Below are 14530 nucleotides of genomic sequence, written 5' to 3'. Positions count from 1 at the left end.
TTATTATTAGTCTTCTCATCATTCCTATCACCCATCTCCTCCCACAAATGACTTTATGACTGTAATTTTATTGCTTGCAACCTTACAATTTATATTGACTAATATAAATGAATACAATTTGATTGTTTATTTGTACTTGGGCTATCATTAAGTGTTGTACATTATGATTCTTGATGAACTTGCGAGTGAAGCATGCGTGCAGCAGAGTGCCTGCTGTCCCCTCTCCTATTATCCTATTACAATAATAATAATAATAATAATAATAATAATAATAATAATAATAATAATAATATATTAGATTTGTATGCCACCCCTCTCCGAAGACTTGGGGCGGCATACATCATGTTATAAATATTGTTATATCTTTGTATACCACAATACATACTTGACAAAACAAGCAAACAAATAAACAAATAAAATGTGCACTTCTGTCGCGATGCAAATCGGTGGGGAAGGTAAGTAGAGCCCACCCCTACATGGTGGTGCTGTAATAGTAGTAAGTATGAAAAACACTCGTAAATCACTTTTTTTCAGTGCTGCTGTAACTTCGAATGGTCACTAAGTTAATGGCTGTAAGTCGAGGACTGCCTGTTTGAGTACAAAGACTATGGAGAATCTTTCTGCTTCTTACAGCAGCTGCTGTTGAGGGTTGAACGACCCATGTATAAATCCAGGAGAGAAAGGGATAGACGGTCAACCCCATCTTTGCTTTGCCCCACCTTACCTAACTGCCTTGACTTTCTGCGGGTTGTCACTTATATCCCAAAGGCTGATCGCATCACAACCCACAAGGATCGTATGAGAAGAATGGAATGTGAGAGCACTGATGCACAAGGGGCCAGCCTGGAAGTTGATTAAAAAAACAAAAAAAGCAACCAGAGATCAATTAAAAGCAGTCACTGAATCTGTTACCACTTCCTTCCCCAAGTTCCCCGAAGGAGCTGTTCCCAAGGTCCAAATGTACTTAATCACACAGGTGCAAAACACCTGCCCTACCTTTGCCATCCCCAAAAGCTCTCCTCCTTGCCAGACAATCAGGTCACCGTTTTCTCCACCGGAAGCAGCGAAATTCCCATCAGGCGACCAAGCCACAGCTGTGACAGCACCCTGGTGAGGAGGCAGCTGTTCCGTATCAGCTGTTATGGAGAAGGGAAATAAACAAATAAAAGCAGTTTACAGAGTCAGCATCTTGCCCCCAACAATCTGGGTCCTCGTTTTACCCACCTCAGAAGGATGGAAAGCTGAATCAACTTTGAATGGTTGAGATTTGAACTGCCAAATTGCAAGAAGCCGTCAGAAGTAGCACTCTAACATCTGTGCCATTTGGTAATCTTTGACTTCCAACCATTCTTTTAATAACCGTTCAAAGTTACAACTAACACAGAACTTTCTCATGGGAACCAAGGTCATCTCTACAGGTGATGGATAGAGATGGGGAGGAGTGCCTGGAGAGCCTCTCAATTAATCTAATTGGCCAATGTGACCTGAGATTGTTTGGAGAAGGAATTATTTTCTATTTTAATTATACTGAAATAGTGGGAAACATTCAGAGTTGGTTTTCCATTTGATTGTGCGAATGCGATGTACCCAATAAAGAAGCTCTTAGAGTTCTGATTTGCTTGGGTTTGTTAGTCACAATCATGACACCAATCTACTTACCATTGTTTTTAGGGACTGCCCATATGCGGGCTGACTTGTCTTTGGAGATGGTCAGGAAAGACAATGAGCTAACAGTAGCCCCACAGACAGAAGCAGAGTGTCCGAAAAGGACTTGAGGCTGTTCGATCTGCAAATAACCAGAAAGGAATTAATAAAAGATACGAATGAAAATCTAGAGAAAAATAAATGTTTTTCTCTAGAGAACATCTTGATCACAGCTTTAAGTAATAGGGAATTCTGCAGCATGCTTAAAAAGGGAGGGTTTTATGGGAGTGTTCTTTGCAGGAGTTATCATTTGTGGTGAAACAGATCCGGAGTTTTTTCTCTGAACCAACATCTTGGAAAAACCCAGCCTTTGGACAATTGTGTTTTGAAAGACTGCAGCTCTTGCAACAAAGAGTAAGTACCTTTATTTCAGCCCAGTTTTGAGACAATCTTTACAAACTTTGGAGGTTTTGAGACATTGGCAGATAACCCCAACCTTTTGGCCATAAACAGACATTCTTCTGGTATAATTGCAGCTCTCAGCCAATTTGCAAGGCAATATATTCTGATCTTTCGGAAACCTCCTCCTGTGTGTGCGATTTTGTATTTATTTGCTACTCAGCTGTCAAGCCAGGCAGAACACCCTCCTTTCTTACCATCAAGGGTCTCCAAATTTTCACAGTGCCATCAGCGCCAGCTGAAGCCAACATAAATTCTTTCTGCCCTGTGGAGGATAGAAACAGAGGCCTTTCATACCAACTCTATAGCGAGTAACCTATGGGAAAGGCACATCGGAAAGGCTATCAAACATCGCTATCAAACTTAAGGCCTGCAAGGCAGATATGGCCCGAAGCATGATTAGATCTAGCCCACAGGGCTGGCCTGGAGACAGCAAAGGACCAGCCTGTGGTGCCTTTGGCAGGGAAAATGGAACACAGGAGGGCCACATGCTCCATTTTTGCTGGCAGAGGGCTAGCAAAACAAAGTAAAAGAGAAAATAAAAGGAGAAATGCTTCTCCTTTTGCATTTGAGCATGCATAAAGGGACAGGAAAGGAGAAGGGGTAGAGGAAAGACAAAGAAAAAGAAGGGAAGAAAGCAAGAAAGGAAAAATAAGGGAAGAGAGGAAGGAAGGAGAAAGGAGAATGAAGAGGGAGGGAGGGAGGAAAGAAAGAGAGGGAGGGGAATTAGAAGGGCAGGAAGGAGGAAGATAGGAAGAAAAAGATGGATGGATGGATGGATGGATGGTTGGATGGGGAATTACAAGAGTGGGATGGCAGAAGATAGCAAGAAAAAGATGGATGGATGGATAGATGGATGGATGGATGGATCTATCCTTCCTTCCTTCCTTCCTTCCTTCCTTCCTTCCTTCCTTCCTTCCGGACTCAGGGCAGCTTACAACAACAATAAATAAATACAAAATAGATACAAAAATAAATAGATACAAAACAGTATCTATCATAAATAGATACAAAACAGTAAGAGAAATGGAACATTATCTAAGGCTAAAACATTAACAAACTAAAACTCCTTAAAAAAGTTATTATAAGAAATGGCGGTCACACTCATATACATACGCACCATTCATACAATTGGCCATCGAATATGTAAGTTTATGGCCCCCAGACCTGCCGGCAAAGCTAGGTCTGCAAAAGGCCAGCAGGGAGGAAGCAGTAAGGATATCGGGTGGGAAGTTGGTTCCATAGAGTCGGGGCAGCCACAGAGAAGGCCCTCCTTCGTGGTCCCACCTTCTGTCTTCCCAAACAGAATCACATTTTTGCAAAACAGTGTCAAGAAACCTCTTACATGGATCCCTGAAGCCAGTGCAATGGTTGGTCTGACTCGGGTGAGCGAAGAACCGAGTTTCTTCCACCCCCTGGAGGTTCCATGTTATCAGCAGCCCATCTCTGCCCATGGAGATGACATGTTCTTTCTGTGCAAGGATCCAGAGAGGGAAGAGTTCAGAGGAATAAGACAAGAAGCATGGTTAGAAGCATAGTTAGAAGCATAGTTACAGCCAGTGGTGCATTGCACCAGGTATGGGCGGTATACTATAGTGTGGTATCGAAAATCGCGATGCGCACGCAGCTGCACCCCCATGTGAGACTCAGCTGCTGCACATGTGCAGCAAGCGAAATATCACATGAGGAGCTCATGCACGTGAGATTTCGCCAACTTTTGGTGGGTTTTTTGCTTCCATGCATGTGCGGAGGCAAAGACAGAACTTGAAATTGGTAAAATCTCATGTGCACGAATGTCCTTGCATGAGATTTCACTTTCTGTGCATGCGCAGAAATCAAATTTTGTGCCGGCATGCACACATATGCATAATGGACAGACGTGCGCACCCGTTGCCAGGAGAAAAAAATTGGAGAAGGAGAAAAAATTGTGAAAGGTAGGTAAACCTATTTAGGGAAAAAAATCATTTGCAAATACCTTTGGCCTATCCCCTTACCTCGGTTGTAATACCACAGATTGGGCTTTGATGCCCCAAGAATTTCTGGATGCACTTGCTAGTTGTCATATCCCAGAGACAAACGGTACCGTCATTGGAGCCAGAGAGCTGTTGCCAAAAGGACAAGCGCCAGAAAGAAGAGTTACAAATGCAGAAAAAGAAAAAAAAACTTTAGAAATATGAAACTAAAGGCAGAGGTTTATTCTGTTCAATAAATAATATACAGTGGTACCTCATGATACGAACTTAATTGGTTCCAGGAGGAGGTTCGTAAGGTGAAAAGTTTGTAAGACGAAACAATGTTTCCCATAGGAATCAATGTAAAAGCAAATAATGCCTGCAAATCCTTCAGGAAAATCCCAAACTTTAGAAGGGAGGCGAACAGAGGGCAGGGAGGAGCAGCTAAAGGGGGCGGGTCGAAGAAGCAAGACTAGGCTAAAGGGTGAGTGAGAAGGAAGAAAGGCAAGGGGGGGCGCCCCTCCCTTTTCTTTCTTCAAAAGACACCCTTTCAGTGCCTCTGCAAGCACGCTGTTCTCTGCAGTCTTTCCCCCTCCAAGCCGCCCCTCCCTTTTCGTTCTTCAAAAGACACCCTTTCAGTGCCTCTGCAAGCACGCTGTTCTCTGCAAAGTCTTTCCCCCTCCAAGCCGCCCCTCCCTTTTCTTTCTTCAAAAGACACCCTTTCAGTGCCTCTGCAAGTACGCTGTTCTCTGTAAAGTCTTTCCCCTTCCAAGCCGCCCCTTCCTTTTCTTTCTTCAAAAAAGGAAAAAGAAAGAAACCCCTTCATCCCAGGAGCAGCGGCTTGGGTTCGTAAGGTGAAAATAGTTCGGAAGAAGAGGCAAAAAAATCTTAAACACTGGGTTTGTATCTCGAAAAGTTCCTTAGAAGAGGCGTTCGTAAGATGAGGTACCACTGTACCGTGTTTTTCAGCGTATAAGACGCACCTTAGTTTTTGGAGAAAATAAGAAAAAAGCTGATTGGCAGGTAGATCATGCTGCCAGAATACCCCCAAATCAGATGTTACCAGAGGTGAATTTTAGCAACAGGTTCGTTGGTTGTGAACTCTGTGCCTTGCTTTTTTTTTCCTGCCTCTGAAACCTCCATTTGAGAGGTTTCTTTTCTAAAGCTCATTTGAGAGGTTTCTTTTCTTAAGTTCTGTTTGAGAGGCTGGGCGAGGCTACATTCAGAATATACGACGCACCCAGATTTTCAATCTCTTTTTTTGGGGGGGAAAAGTACATCTTATACTCCAAAAATATGGTAGTTTCCTGGGTCCATTCACCCCACCCCCTCTTTTTTGAAAATGTCTGACTTGGGGGACTATGGCTCTAAGCCGAGGCTCACAAACACCGTTACCTTCCCACTGAAGTGGTACCTGTTTACCTACTTGCATTTGCATGCTTTTGAATTTTTCAGAATCGGGGGCAAGGACAGAATAATTTTATCACTTTAAATGTACGCCAATCAGCATACATTAAAATGAAATTTCATTGCATACAGCATTGCATACAGCTCTCAAAGGGTCTCCACCTCCAATATACACTACATAAGACTTTTAAAACTCACTTATGCCGCCAGGTTTGGTGTGATTAGATCTCAGCCCCCTGGCTGATGAATGTTTGTATGATTGTTTTTTGAATGAGTATGATTGACTTTTAATACAGCTGGGGTTTTTTGATTGTTTGTTTAATTTTAATTTAATTGGATTTGACTATTGTAATTGTTTAGCTTTGTAATTGTAATTGTTTAGCTTTCATGGCTAAACAGGACTAGAACTCACGGTCTCATGGTTTCTAATCTGGCTCTTCCTACTGATTCACAACAGTGAACTTGAAAATGCCATGTCAATGGCTAGATGGTGGTTCCTCCTTCTCGGACAATGACAGAAACTAACTCATCCCCTTGGGGACTCTCCTCCTCAGGACCTCAGAAGTGCATGCATTTCTCCAAACTCACCAGCATGGTGCCAATCCAAGCACAGCTAGAAATCCAGTCCTGGTGGCAGAAAAGCAGGGAGCGCAAGAGAGAGGGCGTCTTCTGAAGAGGGTCCCTTACATCCCAAAGAAACAAGGCCTGAGATGGAGAGGAGACACATTCAGTACAAAGCAAAGAAGTGTAGCCATGTTTTCCCTATTCATTTGTTCCTTTCAACAGAGTCTATACGTTGACTAGACTAGAGTACACTAGACTAGACTAGACTAGGACTAGGATTAGACTAAACCAGACTAGACTAGACCAAACCAGACCAGACCAGACCAGACCAGACCAGACCAGACAGAATAACAGAGTTGGAAGGGACCTTGGAGGTCTTCTAGTCAAACCCCCTGCGCAAACAGGAAACTTTCCACCATTTTAGGCAAATGGTTGTCCAATCTTTTCTTTAAAACTTCCAGTGTTGGAGCATTCACAATTTCTGGAGGCCAAGTTGGTTCCACTAATTAATTGTTCTTCTAACTGTCAGGAAATTTCTCCTTAGTTCTAGGGTTGCTTCTCTCTTTGATTCTTGTCCTGCCTTCAGGTGCTTTGGAGGATAGCTTAACTCTGTCTTCTTTTGTCAACTCCTGAGATTTTGGGACTCTGATATCATGTCAATCCTAGTTCTTCTTTTCATTAAACTAGACACAGCCGATTCCAGCAACCGTTTTTTATATGTTTTAACCTCCAGTTCCTTTCTTTCTACTTTCTTAGGCACCCATTTATCATAGGCCAGAAAGAGGGATCCCAAGCAGGTGAGCAAACCACTCCAGAATACATTTGTTAGGAGATGGAGCCTCACCACCCCACTGCACAACTGATGAATGCACCAATATTCTTGGACTGGAGTATTGTGGGAAAAATTGGGTGTGACATGGAAACTATATGGAGCACCTCCCTTATGAAACCAGATTATTATTATTATTATTATTATTATTATTATTAATAATAATAATAATAATAATAATAATAATAATAATTTATTAGATTTGTATGCCGCCCCTCTCCGAAGACTTGCAATGCCTTGTTCTCTTCAGCCTTAAAAGACGTTTAAGGGGTGACTTGATCGAAGTGCATAAAATCATGCATGGAATAATAAAGGTGGATAGAGAAAAATTATTTTCTCTATCACACAATACTAGGACAACGGGGCACTCCCTAAGGCTCCTAGGTAAGAAAGTGAGGACAAATAAAGGGAAATATTTCTTCACCCAGAGGGTCATTGGTTTATGGAATTCACTTCCAGAAGAGGTCGTGGCAGCTGTCAGCCTTGATAGCTTCAAGGCAGGATTAGACAGATTCATGGATGCCAAGTGTATTGGTGATTATTGAAACAGATGTCCATGTGCCACCTCTATGTTGGTTGAGGCAGGCAGGATTCCCTTGAGTACCATTTGTTGTGGGTCAAGGGAAAGGGAGGGTTTTGCCTTCTCTTTCTGCTCAAGATCCCCATGTACAATTGGTGGGCCACTCTGTGACACAGAATGCTGGACTCGATGGGCTTTGGCCTGATTCAGCATGGTTCTTCTTATGTTTTTATGTTCTATACCCCAGAAGCTCCTCCCATCTTCTTTGGAACATGATAAAGTTCTTCTGCCCTTGGGTTAAGGTCATAGGACCATGATTTAATTTGATTTTGGACTCTGGGCAGCGTACAAGCAATATAAGACAATATAAAACCCTTCAAACATTCATTCAACAAAAACGTTCGTTACTGATGGCGAACCTGTGGAGACATCACTGCGGCATGCACGCGCACTAGCCAGCTGATTTTCGGCTGGCCCCACCCATGACACCCCTCCCCTCTCAGTCTCCATGTGGCCTATTTTGGATGCCAAGTAAGCAAGAGGCTCTGGGAGGGTGAAAAATGGTCTCCTGGAAATCCAGAAACGGGCTGTTTCCAGAATCCAGAGGGTGGGGGTGGCCAATTTTGCCCTCCCCTGACTCCAGAAAAGCCTCTGGAACCTATGGAGGATGGAAAACAGGCTTACCAGGCTTACCAGAAATCCAGAAACGGGCCGTTTCCACCTGCGGAGGCTTCAGGAAAGCCTGCTAGCCCCAAAACAGGCCACGCAGGGGTGTTGTGGGTGCATGCGTGCATGTGCAGGAGGGCGGTGGGGGAAACACATGTGCAAGGGATGGGACAGCATGGGGGTCACATGTGCATGTGCAAGGGGGAGCATTGCATTAGCGCTCGAGAGAGGGGGGAAAAGGTTAGCCATCATTGTCATAGGATTATTATTATTATTATTATTATTATTATTATTATTATTATTAATTAGATTTGTATGCCGCCCCTCTCCGAAGACTTGGGGCGGCTCACAACAGTAATAAAAAACACAATAGTAATGGAACGAATCTAATCTTACCCGGTCTTTGCTTCCAGTGGCAAGGTAGTTGCCGTCAAGGCTGAAGGCACAACAGGTCACCCCAGAAGTGTGACCACGGAGGATGGAGAGTGGTGAGACACCGGCATGCAAGGCAGGTCCTGGTCTCAGGGTCTCTGAAAGCCACAGCCCAACGGTGAAATCCTCTGGAAAAGAAATACACAGATGAAGGTAAAAGTGAAGGGAGGTCAATAGGCTTCTTTGTAACTTAGAAGTTAGGGCAATATATTTCTTTTGGTCTTTCACAGAATATGTGTTGACCTGAATTCTTTCAACATCTCCTTCTTCTAACCTAACAACCATCTGGATATTGATAGTTTAAACTCAAATATAAACTCCATTCTCCTCCTTCCTCCCCAGGTTGTATTGTCCTTACAAGCACTGCCTCTTTATTGCAAATCTGGATTGCAAAAACTAAACAAGTAAAGGGGGAGGGTGACTCAGTAATTAAACTTAAGCATTCTGAACATGCCCAGAGATGCCTTTTGCAAATATTTTGTTCCAGATTCCATAACTCATCTCTGCTCCTGAAAAAAGCCTGGCTGGAATTCGAAGGATCAAGAAAACCAGCTGAGCGCCAGGATTTAAGATCCAACCTGGGATTTTAAGAGTACAGTGGTACCTCATCTTACAAACGCCTCTTCTAACGAACGCCTCTTCTAACGAACTTTTCAAGATACGAACCCATTGTTTAAGATTTTTTTGCCTCTTCTTCCGAACTATTTTCACCTTACGAACCCAAGCAGCTGCTGCAGGGATGAAGGAGTTTCTTTTTTCCCCCTTTTTTGAAGAAAGAAAAGGGAGGGGTGGCTTGGAGGAGGAAAGATTTTGCAGAGAACAACGTGCTTGCAAAGGCACTGAAAGGGTGTCTTTTTAAGAAAGAAAAGGGAGGGGCAGCTTGGAGGAAAGATTTTGCAGAGAACAACGTGCTTGCAAAGGCACTGAAACGGTGTCTTTTGAAGAAAGAAAAGGGAGGGGCGCCCCCCTTGCCTTTCTTCATTCCCACTCACCCTTTAGCCTAGCCTTGCTTCTTCCACCCGCCCCCTTTAGCTGCTCCTCCCTGTTCACCTCCCTTCTAAAGTTTGGGATTTTCCTGAAGGATTTGCACGCATTATTTGCTTTTACATTGATTCCTATGGGAAACATTGTTTCATCTTACGAACTTTTCACCTTACGAACCTCCTCCTGGAACCAATTAAGTTCGTATGATGAGGTACCACTGTAATCAGGTTGTCAACTAAGCCAAAAATAAACCTGCCTGTACACAATACACACTCCCACATGCCCTATTTTTTCAGTGCATAAGACTCACTTGCCCCTCCCCGCAAAAGTGGGTAGAAATATCTGTGCATCTTATAGAGCGAATGTTGCTGAAGCCCCGCCCACACACCAGCCCCCACCCTTCAGCTTCTGCGTCCCAGCAATTTGCCTCTTTACAGCACAAAGCCTGATCAGCTTCAGCACAGCCTGATTTAACACGATCAGCTGATTGGCGATTGGATCTGCCTCCCGGAATACCGTCTATCAGCTGTTGCAGGTTATGAGGATCGCCACTACCCATCGCCACTGTTGCCACCCATTGCCACCACCACCTATTGCTGCCTCTGTGATCCCCATTTTTGGCCTCTGCACACTCCATTTTTGGCCTGTTCCAGGCATCAGGGATTAATAATAATAATAATAATAATAATAATAATAATAATAATAATAATAATAATAATAATAATAAATCCATTCCTACTCCCACATCATTCAAGGTTCATCCCAAATTTCCAGAGGAATTTCAGAGAGAAAAAATTGCACACTAGAGGAACCAAGAGCATCACTCAGGTGACCTTGAGGACACTGATCAAGTGTTTTAACAACCCTCTAAAACAGAGGTTCTCAACTGTTCTAATGCTGCGTCTCCTTAATACAGTTCCTCATGTTGTGATGACCCCCAACCATAAGTCTAGCACCAATTCTCCCAACAGAGCTTTAAACTGATTGGCAGGAAGGTCAGAGGGACACCTCCAGTGTAAATGCCTGATTGATCAGATTGTAAAAATATGTTCCAAGGTGCCAGAATAGAAGCTTTAGTTCTTAACAACATGAGAAATTTGTCTTTTTCCATGGTCTTCCTGTGAAATGCTCGTTCGACCCCCAAAGGGATCCCGACCTCCAAGTTGAGAATCACTGCTCTGAAAGGATTCAAATGACCAGCTGTCTGCAAGGAATATAAATCCTTCCCATTCCCCTCTCCCATCGAAGCTGAAGAAGCTTCATGGATAAGAAGCAAAACATCTTCAACAGAAAAAAAAGAAAGTCCAGCTGCCTTCTGAAAAAGCACCTTTGAGACAATACGGAAGTGGTTTGCCATCACTGCTATAGATTTTGGCTTCTCCATCTAATCTAAAAGCCTGGGATTTTCTGCTAGCCTCTCATCCTAAGCTCCAACTAAGATGAATCCTACTTACTATATTTTTCAGAGTATAAGACACACTGGAGTATATAAGATGCACCTTAGTTTTGGAGGAAGAAAATAGGGGGGGTGGGGGTCTGCCTACCAGGTATTCATCTAGCTAGCACCCTTAGTCTGTTCAGCTTCAGCACATTATTTTATCCCTGGTTAAAGCTCAAAAACAACCTTATTCTGAGAGAGTAGCAATGAAAGAGCCTGCAAGAGCTGGGAACATTATTAGCAACTTGTTAGGATTGCAAAGAAACTTATCCAGAGCAAGTAGAGCAATGAAAAAAAAGTCTGCAAAGACTCAGGGTTGGAAAAACATACTTTGCAGAGAGTAATAAAGCCTGTAAGGTAAGTGCTGGGAAGACTGTTAGCACCTAGTTACGGCTGAAAGAAAAAGCTTAAAAAAAATTGAACGTATAAGACATACCCAAATTTTCAGCCTCTTTTAGGGAGGAAAAGTATGTGTCTTATACTCCAAAAAATATGGTAGTTATCAAGCCTAGACAAGGTTAGCCAGATACTGGGAGCATCTCCCTTTCTTTGCCCAATCATTTATGGTTCTTGTAGTCCTCAAAGAAACCCCTAATTGGTCCAAGCAATCATTCTTGGACTCACCTGAGACAGAAGCCACCAGTTTATCAGAAACCCCAAGTCCCATCACAGCTTTCTCATGCGCCTTGAACCGATGGCAGCAATCAGAGCTGCTCTCAAAAGTCTTCCAGACACAAAGGGACCCATCACCAAGACCCGCAACCAAAAATACATGGTGTAACCAGGCCAGGCTACAGACAGCCACATCGCTTCCTTGCAAATGAATCGGGGTGGTCTGGAAGCCTACAAGAATGAAAGAACACAACATAGAATAAAAAATATATATTTAAGGTTTCATACTCTAATGACAAAGAACCTTTTAGCATCTGGCTGGGGACCAATGAGTGAAAACTGAACCCCGGCAAGACTGAGTGGCTCTGGATTTGGGGTTCTTTGGTCTATGGAGAATGGCCATCTTTGGTCTTGGAATGGGATGGCACTGCCCCAAACAGACCCAGTACATAATTTGGGGGTTCTTCTGGACTCACAACTCCTGCTCAAAGAGCAGATGGCAGTCGTAACCAGGAGGGCCTTTGCACAACTGGGAGTTCGGCTGTTTTTCTGATGGGCATTTTTGCCCCAAAATTAGGCTTCCACTCTTCTGACCCAAATTACAGTTCATCTACGACAGGGGTGTTAAACTCAAGGCCTGCAGAGCTGGTCTGGAAATATCAAAGGACCAGCTGATGGTGTCTCTGCGGGTCAAAACCGCTCCCCCTGCAGCCCATTTTCGGTTGGCAAAGTTCTACAGGAGGCCATGGAGGCTGAAAATGAGCTTGGGGGGTCTATGTGCTGCCCTCCCTTGGCAATCTATTTTGGTGAGCAAAGATGCAGGCCATCCAGGCTGAAAATGAGGTGCAGAGGGTCTGTGTCTATCCCATCTGCCCTCCTCCCCCTCCCATGCCAGCCCACAAAGGAGAACTGCAATGCTAAAGAAATCCAGTTTGACACCCGTGATCTAGGATAATGTAAAACTTTGATCTAGGATCATGTAGAACTTTAGCTGGAACCGCCAGTAAATTAGGATTACCATTCATGAGGCTAAAAAATTAAATACGGTTTCTACACTTCAAGTAATAGAAACTGATGTTCCATTTCAGACATGGAACAATTGGGAAGAAAAATAGGAAATGGATGGATAGATGGAAGGAGTAGATGAACGAAAGGGAGGGTGGAAGAGGAAGGAAGAAAGGAGGAAGGGAGGGAGGGAAGAAGGAAAGAAGGAAGGAAGGAAGGAAGGAAGGAGGGAGGAAGGAAGGAAAAAAGGAAGGAAGGAAGGAAAAAAGGAAGGAAGGAAGGAAGGAAGGAGGATTCAGCCATAGTTCCTCATAATAAATGAAGCAACCAAATTGCACCATCCCTCCAGAAGAAACTTCCAACCATAACTGTCTTACCCCAAGGTTGGCTGTAGATCCAGATGCCATCTGAATGATGTCCCACGGCCAATTGGCTTCCATCAAGATTTGAGGCCATGCACAGGGCTGGGGAAAGAGTTCTTGATCCTAAAGTGCTCCAAAATTGCCCTAAGTGGCCTTTGCAAATCTGAACCTGTGCATCAAGATACAATGATCAATTAGACAACACAAAAAAACACATGCATTTACCATATTTACACATTCCATTGGGGTTGGGGGGCGGAGAACTAACCTGAAAATACAACTCCATTTTTAAAGAATAAAATAAACAAAGACCCTTGCTTTGCTACGAAAGTATGTGATCAGGCTAGATAAATTGAAAGTTTGTTAGGACTCTGTTTGATTTGCTGAAGTATGGAAGACTGTCACAAAAGAGAGCTATCTATCTATCTATCTATCTATCTATCTATCTATCTATCTATCTATCTATCTATCTATCTATCTATCTATCTGTCTGGGTTTTTTCTGTTGGATCACCCTGGTATATTGAAGGATGATCCAACAGATAAAAACATATAGCCCCTCCCTGATACAAAGCTACAGGGATCAGATCTGGTGGCCTAGAGGTAAATTCTCTGCCTTACAAGGCAGAAGCCCCAGGATCAAATCCCAGTAAGGGTATGGCTAGCTGATGAGGTCAGAACAAGGCTGAAATAGCGCTATCCTAGTCTCCCTTCATTTTAAATATTCAGCAAAAATATGTGATACATATATATACACACACACACATATATGACGGTCTTGGTATATTCGGGTTTCTTCCTGTGTAGGATTTAGAAATTTCTGGCGACGTTTCGATGAGGTCTCACTCGTCATCTTCAGGCTGGTGCTTCTGTCCTTTTTCTAGGGCGAACACTGCCAAACAAGGACAGAAGCACCAGCCTGAAGATGACGAGTGGGACCTCGTCGAAACGTCGCCAGAAATTTCTAAATCCTACACGGGAATAAACCCGAATATACCAAGACCGTCATACCTGTACCCGTGAAAATCTACGAAAACACACACACAAACACACACACACATATATATATTTCTATTACATTTTCTATATATACTATATATATTTCTGTTGGATATGTAACATGTGATATCTATATCTATATCTGTCTGTCTGTCTGTCTGTCTGTCTGTATATACATACAGTATATATGTGTGGTGTGTGTGCATGTGTGTATAAAATCTGATGGTTCTCAATCAGCAATAATCTAGTGTAGACTTCTGTAACTTCATCAATGTACCAGCAGAAATTGAAATTACGATTGGTACATTATATTAGAATTTTCTAACACCCGCCTCAAACCAACTCATCAACCCTTATGTCCTTCCACCAATCTTCAACCTCAAATAGCGTGATTGAAGTTGTACCTTGCAGTCTTCTCCTGCTGTGAGAAGTTTTTCATCAGAAAGGAATCGAACCACTGAGGTGCATCCAGAGTGAGCCTTGAACGAGCCCAGGACGATGGCCTCCTGCCATGACCAGAGGGTGACAGAACCAGCCAAAGTAGCCGCCGCCAAAACTTTCCCAGTGGAAGAGAAGGAAATGCAATGGATGGAGACATCATGATCCTTCATGACCTGGAAAAGAAAATAGAAGTCAAAGATAACTGTCTGCTCCCTCA

General features: G+C 43.2%; 1 protein-coding gene across 1 annotated transcript in view; it reads right to left on the bottom strand.

The window, feature by feature from the left end:
* Positions 1–14530, bottom strand: part of TEP1 (telomerase associated protein 1) — a 108160-nt gene that overhangs the window by 12756 nt on the left and 80874 nt on the right. Inside the window, exons 43-53 of the mRNA XM_070726808.1 lie at positions 14277–14486; positions 12890–13043; positions 11520–11738; positions 8438–8601; positions 6051–6167; positions 4098–4205; positions 3449–3575; positions 2301–2368; positions 1660–1786; positions 997–1136; positions 725–843 (exon numbers count right to left, since the gene is read on the bottom strand). Coding sequence (XP_070582909.1) covers positions 725–843; positions 997–1136; positions 1660–1786; positions 2301–2368; positions 3449–3575; positions 4098–4205; positions 6051–6167; positions 8438–8601; positions 11520–11738; positions 12890–13043; positions 14277–14486 — 1553 coding nt within the window. The remainder of the gene's footprint in view (positions 1–724; positions 844–996; positions 1137–1659; positions 1787–2300; positions 2369–3448; positions 3576–4097; positions 4206–6050; positions 6168–8437; positions 8602–11519; positions 11739–12889; positions 13044–14276; positions 14487–14530) is intronic.

This window comes from Erythrolamprus reginae, chromosome Z (genome assembly GCF_031021105.1).
Source record: "Erythrolamprus reginae isolate rEryReg1 chromosome Z, rEryReg1.hap1, whole genome shotgun sequence".
Classification (NCBI taxonomy): domain Eukaryota; kingdom Metazoa; phylum Chordata; class Lepidosauria; order Squamata; family Dipsadidae; genus Erythrolamprus; species Erythrolamprus reginae.
This window is presented reverse-complemented; position numbering and strand designations above follow the sequence as displayed.